We start from the raw sequence: 27,638 nt of genomic DNA, 5'->3' as shown, positions 1-27,638 counted from the left end.
CCAGGGTTTCAGAGTCTGATATTTTTCTATATCTGAACACCTTCTCCTAGAATATCCACAAATGTTTTCTTAAGGCAGTTCATATCATGAGATGGGTTTACTTATTCATGTTTTAATATTAATATTCTTAATATTATTTTTTCATTGCCAACTTCAAATGCTCTTTTTAATTTTTTCCCTGAGTAGGTTGCATGCTATAATGTGCATGTAAAGAATTAAAAGCATGCACAATGATGACCTGCTATCATTTTGTCTGTAGTGTTTTTTCCTGTCTTGGAGGTTATCACAGTATATGTTTGCTGTTTGTTTTCTGACAAAAGTCTGCTTTTCCCCAACAATATTTCTGATACAAACGTTCATTGTCTTCTAAGAAATCCTTGACACTACCATTTCTCAAATGTTTTATTTCTTGTGTCAGAAAGGTGAGTTTACTGTGATCTATAAACATATTAACTGTGGAAAAAGGAATTACTTACTATTTTAATCAATTTCTGTTTGGAGAGTCTACAGTTTTCCTGAACATTAATAGTTAGGAACTTTTTTAGGACTTTTTCTTCTATTTCTTACTTTGGAACAGCTTTATGTTGTTGTCAGACAATTTCATTGCTTTCTTGTACCTTTTTGTTTAGTTATGCTTTTATTATTAGTGCAATTTTTTTTTTTTTTTAAAGTCAGTGTACTGTGTTAGTGATTTATTTATACAGTATTTCCATGTGATTTGAGATAGAAGTTGCTCTTTTTTTTTTTGCAGCAAGATATTTAATTTCTTCTTTTTGGTGCTAGAGACTTTTAAATTCACTGAGATGTTTAGTCATTACTGAGCCATCTAGCCCTCCAATCTTTACCAGTTGTATTAGGAAGTATCACATGGTCTTACATATTTGATAAAAATCTGTTCAGTGGGGACTGAAATCCTTGGGGTCATGGTGCCATGGGGTTAATTCTGCTTTTGAAATTTGCTTCATGCAATCCTAAAGTACAAAGACCAGTTCTGATATTGGGAGTAATACCATTGCATCAAGACTCCAGGTTCTCTTTCTTTAGCACAAACAAAAAGATGACCCTTACCTGCTTGCCCAGCTTGTATCTAGTTAGCTACACATCACTGCAGATTTCTCATAGTAATACAATTGCCAATTGCTTTGAAAAAAATCTCTAGTACTTTCCCAGGTTTTATTTTCAAAGAAGCAGATGCCTTTTTCTTTTATGCAGTCAATATGCAACTCTTCATTTATCATGCATGGCATTTAAAATAGGCTTAATGAGGCAAATATTTTGCTAATCTCTTACTCGTTACTTAATCCCATCTTTACTGTTTGGGCAGAGCTGTCCAAGTTACCCTGTAGAATCAGATCTTTGTTGAACATTTGCTCTCAATTTATTCCTCAGAATTTTTTGTCAGGGGCTGTTGTTTCAGAGTGTTAGTTTCCCCAAGATGTCTGAAGAGCAGAGCTAAGGTAAAGGGCAGTAGCTGATAAATCACCTTAAAGGTTTAGTAAACCAGATACTTTCCCCATTCCCAACACTTATGTATCCTATGTATGTATCCTTATACATCCTATGTATGTATTCTTTATACATACATGATAAACTGACTACCTGAATGCTGAAGTTCACACGTTATATACAGATAATAGAGGGTCTTGTCTGCACTGCAGACAAAGATCATTCTTCAGTGTGCTTGATGTGGCCTCTTGTCCAAATTGGGGGACCTGCTGGAATGTGTAACAGCTCTTTACTTTGTCTAGGTTTGTTAGAAAGTGCAAAATGGGATGGTGGCCACTTACGCAGTCAGGATCTGGAAGCTGGGAGGTGCTCACAGAGCCCACTGTTGTGCTTAAAGAGGTGTGGGTGCGAATGAGTTACGTACATTCATTTTAGTCACAGGGTATTCATAATTGTGTAGTGACACTGTGAAGTATGTTAATGAAAATTCTTCTCAGGCTTATGGGGGAGGGAGTTAAAAGGCTGATATTTCAGACATTTGAAATGACTATTTTCCTTTCTGTACATGCTTGTTTTGTTTTCCTGTCTTTATTATCCTCCAGCTATTGGAAACAAACATTTGGGCCATTCATCATCTTGAATTCATGTCATTTTACATACATGAATGTATCACTGGAACATTTCCTTTTTTATTTACTTTAATGGACTGTGACCAAAATGTTGTTTTCCTTCAGTGTAATTTCCTTTTCTTTTCTGTAATCTTTATGGTGTTTTATATTGCTTTCTTTTCCTTTATTGCAAAGCTTATGCATATTATATTCATACAGCCTTTTTATGGTACTGAACTATAATGAGTGGAAGAATTTTTTTAAGTCTCTGTGACTCTTATTCTAAATTATAACCATGCATTTACTTACTTTCTAATGTTTTCAATGCATTTTGAAATATTAGGAAGTCCTTGGAAAAGTCCTTAGCATATCAAAAGTCCTAAGCTTTGTATAAGATGTCCTATTGAAAATGTAAGTCGTAGGTATCAGGGCAGTTTTTAATGTTGGCAGCCAGTAGTTGCTTTTATGGGCTACAATTTCTGTTTCAATTGTGGCATTAAAAAAAAAAAAAATCAAATCCAAAAGGTTTGTTTTTCTTCTGTTATTGCAAGCAAATGGAGGAAACCTGTCTAGGAAATGGTTCTGCAAATAGGTTATGACTGTCAGAGTTAGGCTGAGGAAGTTTCTCCCTCAAAGGGCTACTTTATATTACTTATATTTTATAGTATCTCTTTGTTAGAATCATCGTTATAATGTTATGTATTAATCTGACTGGAGAGATGATTTTAATCTGGATGTTAATCTGAATCTTGTAAAAATACAGAGACACTTGAAAGACCCCAGTGTGCAGACTCATCCTATCTCAGATTAGTGGCTTCTCAAGTAACAGATTTGCAATGGAACCGGAGTTTTCTGTCTCAGGAGAGTATCTTCTCATAAATTAATGTTTTGTATATTTATCAGATGTCTTGGCATGCAAGTGCTTTTCCTTTTAGTTGTCACAAACTCTTCGGAGTGGTGTAATGCAGTAAAGTACACAGAGCCTCTGCTTTGTTCAGTGTTTGTTCCCATGAGGTAACTTGTACTCTGCACAGTGTTTCATTCTTTTGGTGGCTTTTTGCTGAAGGAGGGGGATGCTAATTTTGTGAAGTGAAATATGGTCACTGTGTACTGTGCTTGGATCAGGGTGAGTATTCTGAAGTTAGATCAGACTGTGTTTCACAGTTTGTTTTCAGTATGGTCCTGCCTCTTAGCACTGATTTGTTTGGGTTTTTTTTTTTGTTTAGGGTTTTGTTTTATTTTGTTTGTTTTGGTTTTGTTTGTGTTTGTTTTGTTTGGGTTTTTTTTTTAATAGTGGAAAGGCATCAGGAAATAATGGCAAACATTAAAAAAGTAAAAGAAAGATTTTGTGTTTGTGGGGAGTTGTCTTTACTCTCCAGATAGCACCATGACTAACAGAAAAGTGGTAGTGTATTATGTTATAGTCATTAGCATAGAAAATCTGTATATACAATCCAATCCTTTTCAGGCATTTGTCTCCCCAAGCACCAAAGGATGCCTGAGCTATCTTTTTCAAGCAGAAGCACAAGCAGGCTGATGCCTGTACAGTGCAACCCAGTAGGAAAACTTTTTGAGCTTTGCAAAATGTTTAGCTCTGAGAAGCTAAAGCAGATGTTAGAGCAGCAAGAATTTATGTTGAAACTTAGCAAGATGAACAGAAGGGGAAAAGGTAATGGAGGAAAACACAAAATGAGGGGAGACTAGGCTGGACAGGGACAGAGTGAATGAAGAAACACTGAGAAAATTGACTTTGGTCTTTCTGGCAGTCAGGGGACACTGATTTCTTGAAATAGGGGAAATAGAAGGAAAGTAATATGTTTTCGTTTTAGGAAGCACATGAGAAAATCCAGTAGAATGATTGCTTTCCCTTTGGTTTACAGAGTAGCAGTGATTTGCCAAGTAGGTGGTGCAGGACGCTCTTGGTCACCAACTTTGCACTTTTTTTCTGTGTTAAGAAATTAAATTTCGAAAGTCTTCATCCACTTATTTTTTACCCAAACCCAATATTTGGCTATGCACAAGTCAAGATGAAAGGACTCAAGAAGAAGGTACATCTACTCAAACATGGTAATTCAAACAGAAGGGAAAATTCTCTGACTGTTCTGTGACTGCTCATTGTACTAACAGGCTGCATATCAAATGGTTTCAGAATGTTGTGCAAATCATGCTTTTAGACAAGTCTTTCCACAAGGATCTATTTGGCCTTGGGTGGAAGGTAGTAGCTCTTTGTAGCAGTGAATAGCACTTGTTGCCAGCAGCTGATATAGAAGAAAAATTTATCTCCGTGCAGGATTCTGATAGCATCTGCATTTATTTACACTGAATTATGGTTCAGTTTCAAGCTTTTCTTTATCCCCTCTCTTCTGGTCTTCAGAAATGTCACTGTAGTTCACAAAGGGACAGGGCCAAGAGTAAGTACATCAGGAGCCAGCTCAAATGCTGTTGGGATGCATTCTACAAGACCCATTACAGGGATGAAAGTGATGGAAGGACTGGCTTGCCTTTTGCTTTTAGGCTAACTTTGTCCTTAATGAATGAATTAGATGTGTGTCAGCAGTCACATGTTGATCCATCAGTGTTCGATGTTACTTTGTGGTCTCCCAGAGCAACATGCTTTGTCTTTGCCATAAGCTGATAAATCACCCCAGTTACCTCTTTGCTCGGCATGTTTGGTGAATCTTTCTTCATTCAGTTATTGTCAGAAATGCTCTAAAATTCCCAGTCAGTGTCACTAAAACATGAGCAGTTCCTTATGTAGTAGATTTCTGATAGACTTGAATGTTTAATTTTATACTAGGTAATACTAGATTTTCAACTGTGTTTGAAATTTGAGAAACATTATACAGCATCATCAGACAATTCTGACAATCATTGAACTTTCAATGTAGAGGTAGATTAATTGTGACTACTATAGTCTTTATGAAAGAAGCGTATTTCAGGGTTCTGTAGTAAAAAAAGAAAATCAGAAACCAGAATTGAATAGGGGCAGAAAAAAGAAGGGTCAGGTTAAAATTGTAATTTGAAGGTCTGTTGTGTATATGCAGCAATCAAAGCGACTAGGGATGGATATTTATTCAATAGACAAATTCGTTTATTTCTAAATTCTGAGGAAACCAAGAAGGGCCTGAAGAGGGTTATTAGAGTGAATCTGCAATAAAATATTCTGTTCAATTACAAAGATGGGTAGGTGCGGGGTTTTCAAATACCAGGAACCAGACAATTTGGATTGGCCTGCAATAGACAAGATTTACCAGTTTTAACTCACTAATTATGTGTTGACATACTCAGTAATTACATTTTCTGTTATGTTCCCAGTCACTCATTTGAATGTCAAGTGCAGGAGAGAGGTAATGTCCTCTATTTTGTGTTGTTAAAGGGAAAGGAATGTCAGCACATCATCTTGTTTTGCTAGAATGTGATAATGTGGGCCCAGTTCTTTCATCTTTCTACTGCTGCAATTATTTACAAATACTGAAAAAATGTTTCAAGGACGGTATAAACAACTGCCTGTTTTCTAAAGGATTAATCTTGGTTGCCACTGAAAGGACTCCCACAAGTATCAGGAGTATCCTAACAGAGAGATTGAATTTGATAATTATTTTTTAATCACCTTTCACAGATATAAATAGGCTCAAAGAGTTAAAGATTATAAATACAGATCATATGTGTTAAACTGGACTGAGTAACCATTGCTCCTCTTTGTTCCCAGCTCCTTTCTTAGTGCAAACTCGTGTTATACTCCAACAGCCTTTGTCAGTTAAGTGAAATCTCTTAGCTCTGGTGGCAGGGACTTGGCCTTTTTGGATAAGGGAGATCTGAGTTCTTTGAGGGGGAAAAAACCTGTGCTAACTTTAGAGTTCTGGTCTCTTCTGTTACCACCATTTCTTTTCATTTTGCCTTGAACAGGATGATCCACGACTCCATTCCGAAACAGCACAGACAACAGTTTCTCTTTGCAAGAAGGGTTCTCCTATGCATGTTAGTTTAAATAAAGGAAGTTATTGTCCCATCTTTCCTGCATTTATATGACAATTTGTGTGACAATATCTTAGTGGCAACATTTACTGTATGATGAAGCAGAAATTTAAAAAAAAAGTGGTTTGGGCAGGAAAAATTCTGTGTGACAAGCAGCATCGATATCAGCCTGCTTACTTTTCAACTTTAGAGGTACTTTCAATCACAATGTTATATGAATCCTCTCTGTTCTTTTCAATGTAGCAGTATTATGAGCAGTAATATTTGTGTTAGTGATGTAATGCAGGCAAAACAAAAATTCTAGTCAACAGTCTACATCTGAGAGATGTAGAATTTTTCCTGTTTGCCATTGCCAGATTTTAAAAGTTAAGAATCAAGCTACAGTGTCACAAGTTGAAATTTACAATCTTTAAAAAATTGAAGATCGAGGCTCAGGCTTCTTGTGGGCAATACTCTGTGGCACAGACAGTGAAAGTGTGTTTTTTGTCAGACATAAAAAGATATGCAGTAAATGTCAGACTGGGGCCAGATCTTAAAAGTAGAAATAAGTCATTTGTACCTTTTTCCATATTAACTACACTTTAATGATGTGTGGATGCTAGCCCTAAATCCTAACCTACAGTTCAGTTATTTGATCATCAGGACTTTTCCTTGGTTCTTTACAATGCAGATAAAATTAAACCTAGATTAAATCTGAAGAGACATTTATGGCTGTCTGTGCTATCAAACAAAAAAAAAACATCCAAAATTTTACAGTTACATTGTCTTTACTAGATTAAGCATCTTGTGATTAATCAATTTTTAATGTTAATTTCACTTCATTTATCAATTTAATGAAGGACTGGCTAAGCCATTGCAGCCCAGGGCAAAATTCCAGTAGTCAGATATAATTTAAAATATTTCTCAAATTTAGTTATTCCAGATTTGTAGCAACATAAATGTGAATATGGCCATTATAATTTCAACTTGATCCTTTGCAAAATAATAAAAATCTTCTTGTGAGACATCTAATGCATAATATCGAATAATTCATTATGAACTTACAGAAGATAGGCCTTATCAACCTGAAGTGCAATAAGCGACCCTTTTAGCCACAAAGAAGAAATATTCTGAGCAGCTTTCTACTTCAGTCCTATGTTTATTCCTCAGAAGGCAACACCCACTGCATGTGTCCAGCCATTTGTATCAACTTTCATTTCATTGTTTTCCTGTGCAGTTGGAAAGAAAGATGTTATGCATATAGTTTGAAGCATAGCATGAGGCAAGGGCTAGACTGGAGTGAATAATTCTGCTGCTTGCTGTGTTATTACTCAAAATGGCCTCAGACCATTTATTCCCCTCCTGTAGTAATTGTGGTTTTCCTGATGAGGAATATTATGCTGCTGTATTTAGACTTAATTTGTCCTTCTCACAAACTTCTGCTTCTTCCTAACTGATTGTTCCTTAATGTGCTTCTTAGTGTTTTTTAATCCCACAGATATCTTCTGAACAGTGAGCTCATATTGTAATTTGCAGTTTGTGGATATGCTGCCATCTCTGTCCCTCACCTCTGTTCCGTTCAGAAAGTCTTCAGAGGTACCACTTTTTCACACTAATGTCTCCTATGTTTTTGTGGTTTTTTTTAACATCAGCATTTTTTTGGATATTCACAGAAAGCCACACTCAAAGTTCAGCTATTCTGTTAAAATCAGCACTTCAATTGCTATGATTATAGCCTGATCCTGAAATTGGGATCTGCCCCCAGTGAAGTTGTTAGACTCTTCTGTAGCAGCTAAGCAGTATAAATACACTAGGGGATGCTGCTGTTACACAGCTTTCAAGTTTTCTTGCTGATGATTGTGCAAACATTTCTGCTGCTCTGAAGAAAAAAAAAAGAAAAGCATTCCCTTCCCTTTCCTGTAGAAGGTGGGAGGGCTATTAATCAACTGAGTGCCATGTTAAAGAGGTAACTGAAAAGTCTTCCTCAGCTAAGGCTTGATCCAGGGCCCGTGGAAGTCAGCAGGTGGCTTTGAATTAGATCTGCCTGCAGTGATACATACGAAAATAACAATAAAGCAGAACCTGCCATGGGTATTTGTTTTAATCCATTCTTCCATCGCTTGATGTCTGGGAAAGATGTAGATTACATTAGTGAGGTGTGTTGTATTTTGTGGTTTGTTGTTGTTGTTGTTTGTTTGTTTGTTTTTTAATTGGGAGGTAAGAGACTTTTCTGGCACTGGGATTTTAGTGCAAACTGTGTGCTGCTGATTCCATTAGTATGTACCACTGAAGTCTCCTAACACCATGTTTTTACAGCAGAGGTAATATGCATAATCTGCACTGGCAATAATTTAAGAGGAGTTTATTTGACTCTCAAGAGAACAGCAGATTACACTGCAGGGTTTTTTGGGTTTTTTTTAGCTAACTGGATACTTTTATTAATTTTACAAAGAGTCTGAGTCCCCAACTCAGTGCTACACTAATTTTGCTGTACCTGAATGTCAACCTGCACCCCTTTATTGGCCAGTTAGCTTGAGTGAAAAACATTGCTTCAGTTAGAGAGATGTGTTTGGTAGGAACTGAGTGAGCATCAGTCCTCAGGATGTAATTGAACTAGTTCTGAGGTGGCAGTGAGCCTGTACAATCCCCTACACTGCTTGCATGCAGTTTGTTTCTATATAAAAATACTTATGAAGTGAGAACTCCGTGTTTTCTAAAAGGGAAAAAAAAAATAGGATTTATTGTTTTGCATTTTCATTCCCTTTGTATGTTTTCTTGTGTTACTTTCAAGAGCAGAGATGTCTCTAGTTTGCGTGCTGATTTGCAGATGATTTGGTGAGTACTGAATCCTCCCTTAAAGCGAGCAGTCCAGGAGAGTGCGTGCCAGTGCCTTGCGTTCCTCCACCTGAGGGAAGTGTAATGCCACCTTGTGGAGTTGTTGTTACAGTACTCCAGAGTAAACCGAGTAACAAATCCTGTGGGTTTGGCGAGTTCATTCCCTTTACCTCAAACCACCAAGATCTTAAGCATTATCAAGAGGAGAAAATAATTCATGGCTTTAAAGAAACACAAAGGTACTAATGGACAGATTGTCCCAGAGACATTTTAAGATTCTTGTTCAACATGTTAGGTATCTATTTCCATATATGACAATATTCTTCTTACTAGCATCATAGTAAAGGAGAATTTTAAGGGAAGATGCAAAGGAGAACGAAAAGGTGCCTTTTTGGATGTGTCAACTCTTGACAGAAAGTATAGAGGTGCTTGTCTGAAGTGTTAGCAGACAGATGATGGAAGCTCTCACTGTGGTTTGTTTGAAGGCCTCTAAATACTTGATGAGAGATGATGGGTAATACAATAAAGAAGAGACAGTCAGTAGAAGGTTGCAAAGAGCAATGACGTAGTTAGATTGGCAAGCAAGGCTGATAATTTGTGCAGCAGCATTTTTCATAAATCTATTCTCTAAAAAGTCCAAAACATTATTAATTTTCTTTGTATTTTACTATTTTATGTTAACATAATCACTGACAAATAAATATTCCTTCACCTTTTCCTTCTGTCAGACGTGTCACTGTGGCACAATATCACATGGGCTAAGACATATTCTTGACAAGTTCTGCAGCTAAAACATACACTGTGACATAACATACACTGTATGACAGATTTTTGCAGAGGGCATTTATTTATAGTATAGATCAAACAGCAATGCATAATTCTCCACTGACTTTCTGTTGCATTCTTAGCACACCGTGACTGTATCACTCACTTGAGTGAAAGTAGGTAAAAAGGTAAATATTATTTCTATTAATGTGAAATGCCCTCTCAGCTGAAGCAGGGTCGTGTGCCTGGTATCTCCTGTTCTGTGTATGCTTCTATATATGCTGCTAATGGATGCTACCTGAGAGGACAGTTTTTAAGAATCACATTATGTGTGTAGATTTGACTTGTTCCTCCCCACACCCTCCACTCCTGAATGTGCCTCTTTTAAAATAAATTTAATTAATTGTCTGTTACTTCTGGAAATTCAAGGAGTCTGAATTTCTGGTTTGTCTTTGGGGATGATCATATGTGAGAAACTTGTTTATGCTTGTGCTTAGTGGTACCCAAAAGTTTCTTTGCAAGATTTGACATTGTTCAGCTGAAAAAGAATTATGCTACTTAATTTATGTGTCCTATCACGACTGATAAGACTGATAGGTTTTCAAATATTAAGTCTTTACCACTTTCCTTTAAAATATTCTGAAACAGTCTGTGGGGTAAAATCACCAGATAAATCAGTCTTGTTTTCTTGTTAGCATTCTGTGAGCTGTCAGAGAGGTTATATTAGTTTATTAATGCCCTACTGTTCCACTTCTGTAAGGTTATTGTCTGAATACTGTACGTGTAAGGATTGATTCAGAGAGTAGTGACTCGTTGAAAACTCCTAAGAAAGAGCTATGGGAATGAAAAGGAAAGTTCCCTTCACTCCAGAATCATGCAGATTTTCAGTCTTTCTGAGTCTTTGACAGGATGAGAAAGATCGCTGGAAGATTCTTAAGGTAAGATCCCTATCCATTCAAATAAAGGAAAACTAGCTCCTTATGGCTAGTGCTGGGGTGCATTTTTAAAGTCAGAGAATAATATTGTAATATTGTATTAAAGGAAAATTTTGCCATTCTCACTTAGAGAGTGTTTCCCTGGAAACTGAAAAGTAGTTTGCTTATAGACTGGATTTATTTTTATTTTTTTAAAAATCAGAATACCTGGTAATTCAGCTCTTTTAGAATTTTATAGTTATTTCAGCTTTTTTAAATTATTATTTTTATTTTTTTTATTCTGGTGGCAGTGAAAAAAGGATTCTGGCCAAATTTTTAGAAACAACTTTAGGCTTTACAACAGCCTTTGTTTTATTGACATACTAGTCAGGAAAATGGTACAGTACAGAATGCTACTGCTTCTGCCTTCACAGATTCTTTTACAGATACTATATTTGCATTTAAAATAATTACTAATGAATAATCAAGTAACATAAACTTTAGGATTAGATAAAAACATAGATGTCAACACTGCTACAGTATGATGTGATTGTTATCTGATCGCTCAGGCTAGGCCTGGTCTTATGTTTCTATTTTTGAAGTTTGAGATACACCTGATTAAAAATATAATTAAAAAGTGGGGTTTTTTTCCACACATGCCAGGAAAGCAAAAGAAAGATAATCCTCAAGATATAATCTGGGTTTAATCCAATATAAGAACTATGTAGAAAAGCACTGTTTAAAAGGTTTTTCTTCTATGCTCTTTACATGTCTGCAGCAATATATGGTCGAGTCATAATTGCTTTGTTAATCACTAGAATTCAGAGATTCCCTTTCTGCTCTCCTGCGTGGTCAGTTTTTCTCCTTTTTGAATTTGTCTGCGTTATCTTTTGTAAGAGTTACTCTTAACAGTTGCCTTTTCTGTGTTTTATGGAAAGGACATACAATATTGCTTACATGGAAAGTTAGATATCTTTTTCAGATCCCAGGGCAACTAAAACATCTATATAGATGGCTATGATAGAAATTTTAGAGCGCTTACATCATCTGGAGAAACATATACAGTCCAGTAGATGATGCTTCAGGATCCTCACTTAGTTGTTCACGTGCAATGAAGTCTTGTGCTTCATTTTCAAACACTTGAAGATATTTCATATCAAGGAATCCCACATAATAAGTATCTAGCTCCATTTAATCTCTTCTCAACTTTGTGGAAGGAATGTAGTCCAGAGACATTTCTAAATTACACTGGAGTTGAACAGATTCCAGGATACTTGTATGATAAAAGTAATGGGAAGCCACCTATACCTGCGTTTTGAATCTAAGCATAGGACGTTTGGTTTGCATGAATTAATTGCTGCTGTTAATGCAATATAGGCAAATGTGAAGGGTTCTTGTCTTGAGAAGCCTATTTGTGATTTAGAATTTCTCATTTTCATGAAATAATTATGCATTTAGGAAGGACTGTTTAAATGTAGAAAGTCTCACAAGTTAGGTGGAATTTCAGAGCCTACCAGGAAACTATTACACAAACTTGTAGCTTATTCTGCTGAACTACCTGAGGACACATCAGTGTACTAAAGAGTAAATTAGATTTAGGAAAACCTGACTTGTGGAGATTTTAATTTAGATAACTAAAGCAGAGTTCATGAAAGTATTGCTTACAATGAATTACGACATGATTTATTTTGGAAGCTCAAGTGTTCACCAAAAAAATCTGTCTGGCCTTGGTTTCCCAATGAATTTTACTTTGGTGCAGGTGCCATGTAAAGGTCATTCTCATCCAGGCAAAGCAAAACATCACTTGAAATGAAAACATTGTGCTCAATAAATGCCACAGGCTGTCTGAACTGAAGAGGTGAAAGGGGAAATTATCTTTTGTTCTACATTGAAAGCAGACTTCTTGTGTTTCGTTACTCATATGTGCATTTCTTCTTGTCACAAGATCAATTTCATTCTCCTGTTTTTTGTTTCTTGCTCAAACAGCAGTAAAATAGACCCAACATTGTGCACAGCAGAGGTGAAAAGCCAGGTAAAGAAACATCTAAAAATACCAGCAATAGCTTATTTATAGACTTCATTGTACCTCTTTTGATCTGGAGAGACTTACTTATTTAACATAGATTTCTCCAAGGAGAGCCAGAGTTATGAGTCCTTCAGAAGGTTTTATAGTGTTTTCTTCACTGCATAATATGAGTATTGCCTAGCTAGGCAGTGTGCTACCTAGCTTTGCCTTAGGTCCTTCAGCTGAGGACTTCTTAAGACACGCTGCTGTGCTGCCTTAAATTAAAGGCAGTATCAAAAACATCCACTTAGCATCTGAAGTGGAAGATGGCTGGCGATGGTTCTCTGTACCTAACATCACTGCCAGTTTTCAGTTTTTGAAAATACGACTTTCAAACTTGAGTGTGGCATTTTTGTGTGCCCAAAGTGACTATCTGTCCGGGTAGTATTAGAGCAGCTGAAACATTCAATCTCCAAACTTGAATGAGGTGGGCATAACATTGCACAAAATTTGGAAAAGCAGGCATGATGTTAGGTGCTTGTCATGTGAAAAGAGTGAGAACAGTTACTGACATAAAAAAGTTACTACAGTTGCTCTTCAAAAGACTTTCTATGGAGTAAATGTGAATTGTTAGCAATATTATGACTAAAAAATGTGCCAGAATGCCTCTCTCTTTATGCTACTGTCTGTAGCCAGAAAATGTGGTAAGGAAAGGAAGAGGAAAGTGGTGTTTTATGAAAACTTACAAAAACAAATGTAAAATACCCAAATAAGTAGCTATTTTCTTTTTATTTAGAAGCCTGAAGAGAGTTACACAACCTGAAATCCTGTGCATCAATTAAGAAAGTGAAAGGGCAGTAAGATATGTCAGGTCAGCCATCCTTGATGCATTAGATGAATGCCAGGGAAAGACCATTCTTCTCTTGGAGTTTTGCTAAATAACAGGCAAAATTTATAAAGCATTGTCGGGTTTCAGCCTAATGAGACCTAGATGAGATTGATGGTTGACTTAAAGAGATAGACTGAACACATCCCTGTGTTTAAAAACAGATGATGTCTGGCATTTTTAATTTGACTTCTAAGTAGGCGTGAACAGTAGAAACTGATGCTTCATAAATATTCAGCTGTATTATTGGCTCCTATCTGTTAGGTTATGTGATAAAAGCCTGTCTGCACACCCAGAAAGGTGCATGGGGAGACAATGGTGGGTGAGGGTGTCAAAGTATTTCTTTGCTCAGCTACTGCCAGGCCTATTGTAGAAGAGCTGTCAGCCCATCAAAGGCTCATCTCTAAGCCCAGAAGAGCACAGAGGCACAAAAGCATATCAGGAACCCAAACTGAGGGTTCAGAGGAAGGAATCCTCCTGTCTCATCCTCCTCAGGACTGACCCCCTCAGCCCTGGTTCCAGGTGTGAAGCCTCATTGAGGTGAGTCAATACTGGAGCACCTTTCAGGTTGGGAGGGGTTGCTTCTTAGGGGTATGTGACATATGGGATGCAAAGGAAGAGCATTTCTGAGATTGCACAGGACTTACTGTGGGATGTTCATGGGAGAAATCAAAGGTGAGGCAAGGGATGAATTTAGGTGATTTGGGGAACAACAGGTGTGGAGGAAAGAAAAGGAGATGACTTGCACCTGATTGGCACAGTCTGTCCTGTCTTCCAGAGGGCCCATGTGCTTGGGTGCCAGTGAGTGGAGGGTCTGGAGTGGATGAAATCAAGTGGCAGCCACTGTGTTGGCTGATTGATCTGGGTGGTCAGCCATGTATTTATGTATTGTATATATGTGTTCTGTATGCTTTTGTCTTCTTGGAAATATGTATTCAGTCTCACTGCTGGTTGGGCCTGGGGGTATGGAGCTGCAGAAGCTTCGTCTCTCTTGGGCTGTTGGATCCAACACGATATATTTTTCTCTTAACAATGTCCAACTTGTTGAGTCATAGATGCAGTAATTGTCCCCAGAGCCAGTCATAAAACTGTATAACAACTGATAATAGTGAAAAGTCTCTTTGTTAGACATGGTTAATTTTTGTTAAATTCAGCAAGTTTACATTTTCCTTTATTTCTTGATTTCTTTTTTGAGGAATCTCATGCTGTACATTGCTCTCCATCTGTATAACTCTACTGGTGTGAAATTTAAGATGAGTTTGAAATATCTGTTCCTTGAATGCCCCTCTTTCAGACACCTTAAGCTTTCCCTGTAGAAGGAAACAAGGCAAACCAGGTTGGAAGGGAGAGTATTATGCAGTTAATTGCTGCCAGTAGCATTTTCTTTGTTCTGTGCTTATTTTCTTGCTTCATTTTTTAGCAATGGTTGAGGGTCTTTTGTTTTGTGACACAGTAATACTACTTGATTTAACTGTGAGATCTCCAGTCCTTCTGGTTTCTTTGTTTTCACTGACTTGAATTTAGATTGTCAAATGTTCAGCAGCACACCCAGATTCACAGTAATAAGTCCCAGTCACAAACAGACCAGCAGTATTTATTGCCATGTCATTACTCAAACAATAGTTGAAATGTATTGGGACAATAGGTCTCTTACTGCATCCCCTCATTGATATGAGGAAGAATTGTGATGAAGGCATCTTGCTTTGCATTGGAATTGGGTTGCATTATCCATCACAAACAAAACAGTTACCAAAATCTACTTGGAAATAATTCCCAAGCTGAAAGAACAACTAAATTAGATGGATTTGTCATTAGGAATCAGCCGAGGAAAGCAGGAAGCCACTTGCCTAGCACAGGCTTGTTCACCAGGAGAATGTGACATATTTCAAACAAGGGAATCCAATTATGACACAAAGTTCCTGACATGTGAAAGATCTTGTTTCAGTGCTTTTTGAACAGCTGTTTGCAAAATGTTTTTGGAGCCATATAGCATAATAAGGATTTATGTAATGATGTCATACCAAGACTGAAGGGATTTCCCAATTCAGTTGTCTGTTTTCAAATCCTGGCAGGTCTACATTAGGCTCTTTTCATCTAGCAGTAAAGTTACAATTTGACATTTTTCCCTTGTTCTTCCTTCTGTCATGTGCAATAAGCTTTCATTTCATTTTCAGATAAAGTACAGGATACATTTTAAATAAATGAGTATAGTCTAATAATGGAACCAATTATATAGTGCTTCTAACTGTGTTTTTATACAGCTTTGCTAGGGTAAGAAGTGGGAAGGTCCTGAAGTCTCCCTTATCAATTGCCACATGCTTGGGCATGACACTTTTCCTGTTTTGAAGTCAATGGGGCTGTGTATGTTAAAAGCAGAATTGCTTGGCTTTTTTCATAGAGCATACTGAGTTATCAAGAAAGAGAAGAACCTTTTTTTATGCTATTAGTGTTACCTATTTTGAGATATGGCAAATAACCTGAAATAATATGACAGAAATTAATGCAAGAGTGACATTAAAAGGAAATTTTCTAATTTGAGATCTGGCACTATTCCAGACCTCAGAATTAGTGAATATTTAATGGATTAGACATCTACTGAAAGGACATAGACTGAATTATTTAAGGGCATCACAAACCCTTGAGTATTCAATCCCTGAAGCATTGAAATTCATAACTGAAGTGTAGTTATTCTGATGCAATGTTGTTCATTCCCAGGCTTGCTCTCATGCTATTTTTTCTTTTAGTCATTAAAGCAATATTAGTCTACACAGTACAAGCAAAAAAAAAAAACCACAACTCTCAGAATACTCTCTAATCCCACTGGTTATCCTTATATTCTTATAATAAATATTCTTAAATCTTATAGCATTGATTAAGTGATAATAAATATTCTTAGATTGGTTCCTGTGAGTCTGTAAGTCCATTTCAGACAATACACTTTTCATTAACTGCAGTGCTGCTTCTTAGAGGTAATGTTTGGGGCTTGTGTTGGGGTGAACTGAATCTTTGTCATACTGCTACACCTTCATCATCACTGATGAATTTATTATCCAGATACTGGAATTGGGCAATTTTGTTTCTACACTCTGTTTAGAGAAATGCTTAATGAAATGCCAGCCTTCCATGTTCTGTACATGCTGCATAAGAAATGCTAAGTATCTAGATAGTGCATAGACAGGCATTGATTTGGTTATACTTTTACATTGTCCCTGAACTAAGCATCACAGTGTAAAGTGGTTTTGAGTTCCAGTCATAATAATCCAAGTATATGAACACATCAGATACTCCTAGACCAAGATCTACTTGTCTTAAGCCTAGGTTGTGTAAACAAAGCCAGTGGGGTATATTTTGTATTCATTCACACTGATGGTGTAAATCAGTGTCTCATCTAAAGCATTAACTCCCTTGTGATGTAGAATTCCTATGAAGATTCAGATAATTCTTCTAAAAGGACATATCAGAGGAAATAAATTTAACTAATTGGGCCAGATCTACTGGTTGGCAGAGCTGTCTTTGGTACTATTTGAAAGTGGGGGCAGAACAGATTTTAAACTGTCTTAATTATTTCTCTATCACTAGGCTAGCTGAAGTGTGTACCCTTATTTTATGTTACATAAACTCAGCTGTTGATTATTCCAAATGCCTATTTGAAGAGGCAGCTATTACCAGGGCATGGACCTGATGCATAAACTTTTGCCTCACTGTGACATAGATTTTCATAGTGTCTGAACCAAAAGGTTTTTTTCTATCTTCGTACCGTTTTTCTTCATTATCATATTATTTTGACTGGGAATTTCCACAGCATTCATAAAAGCATCAAGACTTGCCAATACTGTATAATGCAAGAAGGAGATAATGACAGCTAAGATAATTTTTGAATGAAACTTTAAATGTAAATACATGAAGCAAGAGGGAAATTAGATTCCTTAAGTTGTTCAAAGGTTTTTCTAAAAGCCATTGGATAATGTTGGATTTCCTATGTCCTATGTTTCCTATGTTGGTATTTTAAGAAGGATGTATAGGGATTAGTTTCATACCCTGGCTGAATAATTTCTCTATCTATTGTATCATTCAATGTATATTAATATATCCAGATGTAATTAAAAGATATTAGATCTAGAATTTATTTTCCTTTCTCATGTAGAATGTCATACTGTTCAAGTAATGCATCTGAACACCACCCCTCCCCCCAATCTTTGCAGTGAATTGAGATCATCAGTGTGAAGTAGCACTTTACCTCTTGCCTCTTTCGACTCTTCAGAGTTGCCACATGAAAGAAAATGAATGGTTAATAACTGTAAAGCATAGCGAGTTAATTCTTTATATTCCCCACCTACACATAATGAAACACTGACATTTGATTTCTTCCAGGTATGTCCTTTCTTTAACCCTCCTCCTGTTTTGTTTTCTGTATTTCTCAGAGACCGCAGCCTTGTGAGCTTCTGTAGTGTCTGCCAGTGTAAGTCCCATTGAAAGACCAAGGCTTTGCTAGCTGATGTTAATAACTTAAATTGAAGAGAAACATGAGATACACAGAAAAAAAGTTATAGATCCCATTGCCTGAGTAGAGGGGGGCCACTAATCTCAAGGCTGCCATCTCCAAATTAATTTTTCAGATTGGCTCCTTAGCTCTTGTTTTCATAGCTTTTTGGGTTTTTTTTTTTTGTAATTTCAATAAAGATGTTAGTTGTATTTTTAATAAAAATCAAGTGTGCAGCTAAGTGCTGCATGCTGACAAAATGCACTTGCTAAGGTGGGAGCATGAATAACACCATGCTCAACTGTCTCTCCCCTTTCCATTCAAATAACCCAAGTTAAGCACAGCCTCAACTTCATATGTACAAGTCAGAGTCCTGAAATTCCTGTTTTTCACCTCATATTTGTAGTTACCTGTCTCAGACTACATTTCTCTGAGGATTTGTAGACTGCTAATAAATTCTTATTTATCTGTTGAATTAATACAAGTAGAGGACACTTGTATTTCTGTATATAAATACGAGCCCAGTTATATGCCAAAATTATAAAGTATCAATCTGTTTTAAACTAGGAGGAATGATTTACAGAACTTAAACAGGGAATAATAGCTGAGCATAGACAACAGTGGGTTGAAGCTAATGATGATGCTTTATTAATGACTTCAAGGTGAGTAACACATATTCCTTAGCCTGTCTGTAAATGAGGGTGTGCTTTCTACCTAGAAAGGCAGTTGGGATTAAATGGTAATTTCAATTAGGAAGACTATGAATATAGCTGCTGCACTTCATGTTCCCATCTTAATGTCTGAAGAGCTTCAAGTACAACTGGCAGACACTTATAAGATCAAGGTCAAACTGTCTGCATAATAAGTGATAGAAAGTATTAATTCGCCCACAGATGTGGTAGCAGAGATGAGTAATCTTTATGCAGTTTATCTATACATCTGGGTATTCAAAAGAATTAATTAATTACAACACAATGAAACCTGTGTTGTGTCTCTCAAAGGTCTTTAAGAGACAGTTGAACACTGTATTGCCTCTCTTCCTTCACCAGGGGATTATAAACTATAGTTTTCCAGGTTTCCTGCTTTCAGGGTAAATAGTTCAGTCCATTTTAGCTTTTACTACCTCTGAAGTTAGTTTCTGTAGGCTGAAGTCTGGCATCTAAGGTCTTTGCAGAGCCTGCCTTTAAAAATAGAATTAATAGGAAGTTTAAAAAAAGTTCACTGTTGGCAGAATAGTTCTCTTGAAAATCATTTTACCTATTGATTTAAGTGGAGAGGGTTAGGCCCATGTCATGGTTCTTTGTCTCTCTCTCCTGCCTGGCTCGCCATTAATGTCGTGGTTTTGGGACAACATGACAACAAAGGAGCAACCTCATGGCTGCTCACACAACTCTCCCCACACACACACTCTGGGATGAGGAGGACAAAGCTCCTGGGTTGAGACAAAGGACAAGGAGGGTTCTTCACCGATTAAGATCTCAGGCAAAACAGACTTAACTTGGGGAAAAAAATAATAATTTAATTTCACATTAAACAAACACATACAGGACACAGACAACACAAAGAGCAGGGCTTGCATATGTTACCCCACCTCTCCCTTCTTCCCAGCCCCAAATCACTTTGTTCCTGGTTTCTCTCCCTCCTTCCCCCCAGCAGCACAGGGGGATGGGGATGGGGTTTAGAGTCAGTTCACAGGCTGGTGGTTCCTGCCGCTCCTTCCTCTTCAGGAAGAGGGATTCCTTACAGTCCTCCCCTGCTTCACCATGGGGTCCCTCCCATGGGATAGAGTCCTCCACGAACCTCTCCTTCATGAGTCCTTCCCACGGGGTCCAGATCAAGCTGGTTCAGCGTGGGCTTCCCACAGAGTCACGGGCTCCTTTGGGAACAAACTCCCCTGGCATTGGGGTCTTCCGAAGCTGCACAGAGTCCACAGGCAGCAAATCCTCTCGGCACAACATCCAAGTTCACTGGCTAAGTTCAGCCCTTCTGGCGCCTTCAGGGAATGTTCCACCATGTTCCTCCATGAGTGCAGGGGCACAGCTGCCATCTCACCATGGATTGCAGGGAAACTTCTGCTGGGCACCTTCTTCCCCTTCTTCCTCACCAACCACCTGTACCGCCCTCCTTTCCCAGCACAGCTCTTCTCCCTCGAGTCCTCTGCTCAGGTGTTATCTCAGTTCTTTAGTATGTTAATCGCTGAGGTGCATCTATTGTCCCTCTAATGGCTCCTTGGCTTGGTTTGGAGCAGGGGTAGCTTCTTACAGGAGCCAGCCCTGGGGCCCTTCCCTCACTACCAAAACCCCCACCAAACCGGAACATCCCACAGTAGGAATTTTTGGAAATCTCCATCTGGTGTGTTTTTAAAAGCTTACTCATCAATTTAGAATAGCAAGTCATATGGAGACTCATCTTTTGACAGTGTAGCCATTTATTCATCGTGGCAGAGCTAGGCAAAGAGCATACAGATTACTTTTAAATGTTTTTCTTAAATAGTAATTCAAAGCAGATTTGGACCTTGGACTACAGATATTCATGCAAATACCTTCACTAAAATTTTGGAAAAATATTGATGTGAAAGTAAGTTTAATGAAATGGTTATTGGCCATTGAATGGAAAGTGAACTTTGAGGATGTAGAGTCAAAGTCTATCTTTGAGAAGATAAAGTCCAAGGTATCCTCAAGTCAGGCCAGCCTTGTGTAAGAATTTCTGATTTTCTATTAGTGAAACTACCGACTGAAATATTTGCAATCAGTATATAGAACAACAGATAATAGTTGACATATTTTGGAATGGATTTTACCTCAGAGTAGAATGCAAACACTAGTTTCATATAAAACGAAGTGTATATTCAAAGCCCACTGATATTAACAGCAAATGTTTTTGTGGGACTTGTTTTTCCTGAGCCTTTAGTGTGATAACTTATGATTGGAAAAAGAAGATAAATTCAATGAATAATTTGTTTGCTGTTCCCCGTTGGCCTCTTGAAAAACTGAAAGCTTTTAAGGCATGATAAACCCCTTTTTCAAAAAGCCAGCTTTATGGAAGAGATTTGGGTAGAACTCTTGTCTAGATACTGAACAGGGCTGGAGAAAGCGTTCAAAAGTAGTATTCCCAAAAGCTATAATTTGCTTGGCAGGGGTTAGTGCTTACATATATGGCAGGCACCTTTTTTTTTTTTGCATCTTTGATTCTCTAGGACTTGGTATTCACCAAAATGTGTGAGAGATACAAAGTGAGAGCTTGGAAGTTTGCAGTGATGTGTGATTAGAATTGCTAGCATTCTGATATTGACCTCAATGCTCTTTTGGCTATGTTAGTTGTAGTTTTAGTTTTGAGGTTCTGAATAGATTTATTTTGCAGAAAGGAAATGAGTGGTTGCATTTGTCTGACAGATTGAGAACTGTATGATTTTTGTTTACACATGCAAGCTAATTTGTGACAGAGATGTGGACATAGCTCTTGAGAGGTTCAAATCCCTATAATTTAAATAAAATATTAACGATAATCTTTATTGTCATCTACAGTTCTGTTGTATTGCAACTGTGTAATGTTTCATTATCACATTACTGGTTTGAGCTAAAATATACCAAGCTTTTATTTGATGTGATTTTGCCATATTATGCAAATGTGGCTCAGGTTCCATGAAAATAATAGTGTGGGAGGAAGAAAATGTGTGATTTGAAAGCACGGTGAAGTGTGCAGGTGAACTCTTAAGTATTTTTAATTGGCTTATTGAGACATACATAGCAGATGTGCAACAAAATTATTTTTATTATTCCAAAATGCACAACAGACAATACAGGTGTTTACAGATCTAGTTTGAAAACATATTTTTCCATACTTTTTTACTACAGTCTACTATGTTTTGTAATTTTAAGTCAAATTTTTCTAATGCAGAATGGAATAATTCCTGATATGAATAATATTCCTAATTTTAACTAAAGTCAGCTCATGTTTCAAACTGAAATGAAGGAGAGGCAATTTGATTTTCCTATTACTTTACCACTTTTAAAACTTCAGTAGTACAATGTAAATGTTCATGTGGATTAATCTTATAAATAAAATTACATTGAGAGAACTAATATTTTTCAGTAAAAAAAGCTAAAAATGAAATAAGTTAAAATATCTATTATCTATTATAAGACAGATCCAGAGTAGCAGACAAATGCCTCTTAAATAAACATGTCTATAAGGTTCTCAAAAGCAGACATGCCTGGTGGTCTCAAGAGGTCATCTACTTCATTCCATTGCCTCAGGGCAAATTAACTCTTTGTTGTTCCTAACAGGTTCAGTGTGTTCTTGAAGACCTGTAGTGGTCACTGCTGCACAGACCCCAACCCCCTGACAATTCATTTGGGTGTCAAGCTGTCTGTACTTTTCAGAAGATTTACTACTCTGAATCTTTCATTAGTTGATCTGTTCACTATGAACACGGAGAATTGACTGTTCCTTTTCTCTTCGTAACAGTCTTCAAGCATGTATAAGGTCCCACTGGTCTCCCCCCTGCTCCCTGCCCCTCGTTACATCCTGTAAGCAAAACAATCACAATTATTTAAATCTTTTTTCTCCTAAGATATTTTTAGGTCTCTCTCCAGTCTTACTATTCTTCTGTGGATTTTCTGCCATTTTTCAGTGCTTCAAAGTTCTGTGTCCAAAGCTGGAAATGACTCAGCTGATGCTCTTGTCATGTTGAGCAGAGTGGTGGCAGTTGGTTGTGTCTTGTAGGTTCCACTCTTTCCATTTCCACTTTCTCCAGCAGTGTGATACTGTTGACTCACACTTAGCTTGTATATCCTTCAAGTCTTCAGTGCTGAGCTGCTGCTGAACCAGTTGCTCTCCATTCTCTGTTTGTGTAGGTGATTTTTTCTGATGAAGAGCAGTATCTTTTCATTTGGCCAAAAAAAAAAGTCAGGATCTCAGCTGAGAGAGGTTTGCAGTCCAGCTAATAGTAAGTGAGGGCACAGATGTGGATTGTCAGAAAAGCAGTGCTACAAGGCTTATTAAAATAGGGGAGCTCTGAGGAGAGATGGAAGGCAAGGGATAATAAAGAATTGGAAGTTGGAAAGTGTTTGAAAGCATAGGATAGCACAGGATAAGCTAAGCGAACTAGACAGTGAAAATACAGGAATAAAAAGAATGAAGGTGACACAGAGGAGGAGTCAAAGGCAGAAGGAATCAGAAGCAGTGTTCTCCGAACCTATGAAAATGGTTTAAGGAAACTGATGGGATAAGTAGAGAAGGCCTAAAGAGAACTTTAGTCAGTAGTTCTCCATTTTGGCCTTAAACATCTTTTTTTTTCAATCTGGGCAGTTTCTAAAGAGCCTTACCTATGATTTTCCACTTAATCCCAGTAAGTACCTTTATTTAGAAGTGAATGTTTAAACCCAAACTGCCATCTCAAGTACCCTTCATTGGTTACTTCCATTCTGACTGAAGGAACAGTAGGATGGCCCAAGGCCCCTCACGGTGCAGTCAGTGGTGTCAGTGTCACAGGTCTCACAGTGGCACTCTGTAGCTACTGGGTATGAATAAAATGATTCTGGATGGTCACCACAACCAGGGATCTTCACTGTTTCATACACAACCTCCTTGAAGGTACATGTTTGCTGAACGGATGATACTGGTGGATATTTATATACTGGATCCTGAAAATTACAAGAGGAAAATTACAAGAGGTTTTGAAATTTGTTATGGGGTCAAATTCTTATTTTTTAAAAAATAAAATAATAGGACCTGATGTGAAAACTGATTAAACTGGTGCAGAAAATACCACTGAGATAAAAATTATTTGGATCAGACTCCTTTAATTTCATCTAGATCCTTAGATTTTTGCTTTCAGGAGGACTGATTTGGCAATTTGTGTCATACCATTGCCAGAAAATCTTGCAGGTGAATTGTTTGATACAAGGCAGAGAAAAAACATTATAATACTTTCAACTCTAGTTATACAAATAAACATAATGTGTGCAGCCATATAAAGATCTGAATTTTACTCGTAGCTTTTCACCCTTCAGCTGTCTATCTACTCTCCTGTCAAACAGCACAGCAGTTACTCAGCCTGTTCTTTCACAGAGCTCATCTTGCCTATGTGTTTCTTACGGACTGCAGAAATGGATTATTCATGCATCACATGGAATACTTAATGCCAGTGCCTGAAATTAAACTTCAGAGTCTCACCCTTGTGAAGCAGTATCCTGAGCACCACGTGGCATTCACTGTAATACAGAATTCACATTCTTCTCTTTCCACTGCTATAGTAATATTGGTGAGCTGGCAGCTATTGCAACAAATTGCTTTCCAGCAGAAGAACAGCACATAACAATTAACTGTCTTCATCCTGTGTGTAAAGCAAAAATATATATCTATACTGGACAAACAAGTATAGTTATTTTCAAGAGGAAACTTTTATAGAAACATGGAGAAATTGAGTCTTCACGTTATCCTCAAGTAGTTCTATTAGCAAGCTTTCAGAAACATCAGTGAGAACGTAGGATAAAAGCCATAAAATATATCTATATATATATATATATTATTGTTAAAGGAGCTTGATTTTAATAAGTGACTGAAATGGCATGTTGGCAATCTTTGCAGAATAATAATAATAGAGTATCATACCACTTTCAGTGAAATATTTTAATCTAAGTTTCTGTACCTAGATTGTCTCCTGTCTTTAAGGAGAAGCAAAAAGCAGCAAGAGGGAGAAAGAGCAAAGGATAACCTGTTTTTCAGAAGCAAAGATTTCTAGATCAGAATCTGATGAAAACTTACCTGGTAAGTTGCTTTCTTGCCTTCCTGATACTAGCTGTAGTGAAAAGAAAGCCCTGTGCTTACCTTTTATACTAAATTGTGTGTAACTTACACCTTGAGGATTTGCAGTGTATTAATGCAGCAGGCATTAGTTTGGTACTTGGTGAAAGCGGATTAATGTTCAGCCAGACAGTGACATCAAACCTTGTTGAGAGGAAAAATGAAAAGCAAAACACTCTTAGGAAGTGATGGTGAAGGTTACTGTCACAATATCATTTTACAGGTTGCACTGGATTTGATTCAGTGGCATGTAGAAATAGCTGAGCCATTCCACAATTTGAAAGAAGGCTGAGAAGCCTATTTTTGGAAATGTGTTTTATGTCAGCCCTCAAATTCATAGGCTTGGGATACAAGCTGGTCCCCTGGTAATTAATGATGAAGACATTGTTAGAGTGTTTCTTGGCTAATGAACATGATTCTGGGATTTTCAGGGTATCAATCTTTATTGCTTTTCTCTGAACTAACTCTCACCCAGTGACCTGCCTATGTACCTGCTTATTGATCTGTGGTCTGAGAAAGCTACTAGTGCAAGTTTTGTTAAACCATGAGTAACTCCACTTTTTTTGCCATTTGAAATACCACAGTGACTTTTTGAAATTCAGATTTCTACCTCACTGGATGCAGTCCTGGCTCCTGCCTGTCACATGGTCACATTTTTCTCAACTTAGGTAAGGGATGTCTGTATTGTGGCAAGGGACTATAAAGATGTCATAATGAGGCTCCAGATCTGTCTTTTCTGGCAGTGTTTTCAGATCAAGTATTGTCTTGTTGCAGGGAAAATGCTAACATTTTTAACAGGCAACCATGCAAATGGAACTTGCATGCATTCTCTAGTTCATCATGATAATAAAAGTCTATGAATAGTATTTCCAGCTATTGCCCTTTTCCTGTGTTCACAAGTTAGTGATGTGTCCCTCTTCACCAGAATAATGACAAAGAAATAACTTTATTGAGCTTCACAGATCACTTCTGGGGAAAATGACTCACAGTAGCACTGTATTTACTATCATCTGCCCAGAATAGCCAGTCTTCCTTTGTTATGACTGTTCTATTATGGTCAGTCTGACTTTTACAGAAATCCATCTACAAAAGAAAACTAGGCAAGGACAGACAGTTAAAAGCATTTTATCATGAAAAGAAATTCTCACTAGCTTATTAGTTGTCCTGCAGACGGGATACTTTTCAAAATGGCTTTTACAAATGAGCCCTTTAAGTGTCTCATACCTTCCTGTGGTCCTGCAGACTGGCCATCTGTTCCAGCTTCCACAGAGTCTGCAAGACCTTAATTTGTTAATGAATTTCCTATCGCACCAAAATTAGAAAGCAATCCACAAATTTTCCCCTGGACATACACTGTAGTAATAACAAGCTCAATTAAATGCATAAAGAAGCCAAGAAAGCAAACATCTTCATCTTTACTAATATAAACTGTGTGATTGTTAGATAATGGCCTTTTGTGTCTTTTTGTGTCAACACTGTCTTCTCAGAGAAGGTTCTCACTTGCTGTAAATCACTGATTGCAAAGATGCCAGACAAAAGCTGATTACAATTAGTTATATCCCTATGGAGGATCTGGCCTTTTCTAAGTCTTAATTTATGCAAATTAAATAAAACCAAATATACTTCATTTGCAAAGGACAATACAGAAGATATCTAGTCTCTCAGTTGCAGTGATCTGTTTCATGGTTTGAGGAAGTCACACGCCTTCACTAAAACCATAGTTGCACATTTCAGGAGTGCAGGTTTGGCCCCTGCCCTGCTCTTTCTTCCCTCCCTTAGTTCCTTTCTGACCCACTCAGCTTTCTCCCTCATGGCAACGTGAATTGGGGAAATCATTCTGATTAAAACAAAGAAAAAACCCAACCCAGCTCTCTCTTCCAGCATCGTTGTTAATCCATATCAATTTGTTCCACAATGAAATGAACAGCTGTAACAGTGTAATTGATGGGATTGATTGGGGAGTGGGAATAAGGGGGAGGGAGGTTAACAGGAAAGGCTTTACATCATGTTCTCACTGAAGAGTTAATGAAGCCACATTATAAACACAATACAAACTTTTTAACGGGAAGATTTCATCTTGCACTGACTTTAAGGGTATTTGTTCCTGTAATCAGTTTTAGGTTGTTTCTCTAGCTATCAGCTCTGCTAAATTCATTTTGTTAATATATGAATATGTATCTTTAGGATAATAGAAAATTACAAATTTAAATCAACTAACCACCAGCCTGTCATCTGAGGAGTAGCCATTTGGTGAGTTGTTACTTGGTTGACTTTGATTTTGTTCTCACGCTTTTCCTTAGAAAGATACACTAAAGGAATTGCTTCTTATGATGGGCAAGATGCTGTGTAAGTACGTTTTTCTGAGTAATATAGGAAATGTTTATATGCTAAATACATGATACTCCTTCAAGTTTATATTCCCATAATATTAAAAACAAAGGTTGTGGTAGTTGTGAAGGGAGTAAGTGATGTTATTTATCCAGAAAGCTATCATTTTCACATATATATTAACATTATTTGTAGGTTCAGTGTTAACTGAATTTTGTATCTTTTTGAGAAATAGAAATGCTTTCCATTTTAAATGGTTTATATTTCAATTTAGGGAATAATGTCAGAGGGAAGAAGACTTCCTCTTCACATGGTACAGCAACTTCTGTTAAGTGGTTGTGTCTATCTAGTTCTTAAGCAGTATTACCCGTCCTAGATTTAGCAGTTGTCATTGTGCTTCTAGGCTGAATGCTAGATGTTGTCCACATGGTCAAAGAGGAATTAGCGAAGCCATATTTCTGGAATTCTGTTGTGGTTTGTGTATATGGCCTAGGAAGTTAAAAGATATAGTGACATGTCTATACAGAAGGATTCAGACTGTGTGTGATGTGCTCACCCTTGGAGCTATCTAAGCAACTCAAGATCAGGAATATCTTTGCAAATGGCCTGT

At 37.3% G+C, this 27,638-nt stretch overlaps 2 protein-coding genes across 3 annotated transcripts in view; one reads left to right on the top strand and one right to left on the bottom strand.

The window, feature by feature from the left end:
- Window positions 1–27,638, top strand: part of KCNA4 (potassium voltage-gated channel subfamily A member 4) — a 73,128-nt gene that overhangs the window by 2,920 nt on the left and 42,570 nt on the right. Inside the window, exon 1 of one of the 2 annotated variants that reach the window (XM_051621876.1) lies at window positions 26,884–26,950. The exons of the other annotated variant lie outside the window; for it this stretch is intronic. The gene's annotated coding sequence lies outside the window, so the exon portion shown is untranslated. Of the gene's footprint in view, window positions 1–26,883; window positions 26,951–27,638 lie in introns of those variants that run through there. 2 annotated transcript variants of the gene reach the window in all.
- Window positions 23,302–24,229, bottom strand: FSHB (follicle stimulating hormone subunit beta). Its single transcript, XM_051621878.1, has 2 exons — window positions 24,071–24,229; window positions 23,302–23,538 (listed from the first exon to the last, which is right to left on the bottom strand). The coding sequence occupies exons 1-2, from the start codon at window positions 24,227–24,229 to the stop codon at window positions 23,302–23,304; spliced, it is 396 nt and encodes a 131-aa protein (XP_051477838.1).

This window comes from Apus apus, chromosome 5 (assembly GCF_020740795.1).
Source record: "Apus apus isolate bApuApu2 chromosome 5, bApuApu2.pri.cur, whole genome shotgun sequence".
Taxonomy (NCBI): domain Eukaryota; kingdom Metazoa; phylum Chordata; class Aves; order Apodiformes; family Apodidae; genus Apus; species Apus apus.
This window is presented reverse-complemented; position numbering and strand designations above follow the sequence as displayed.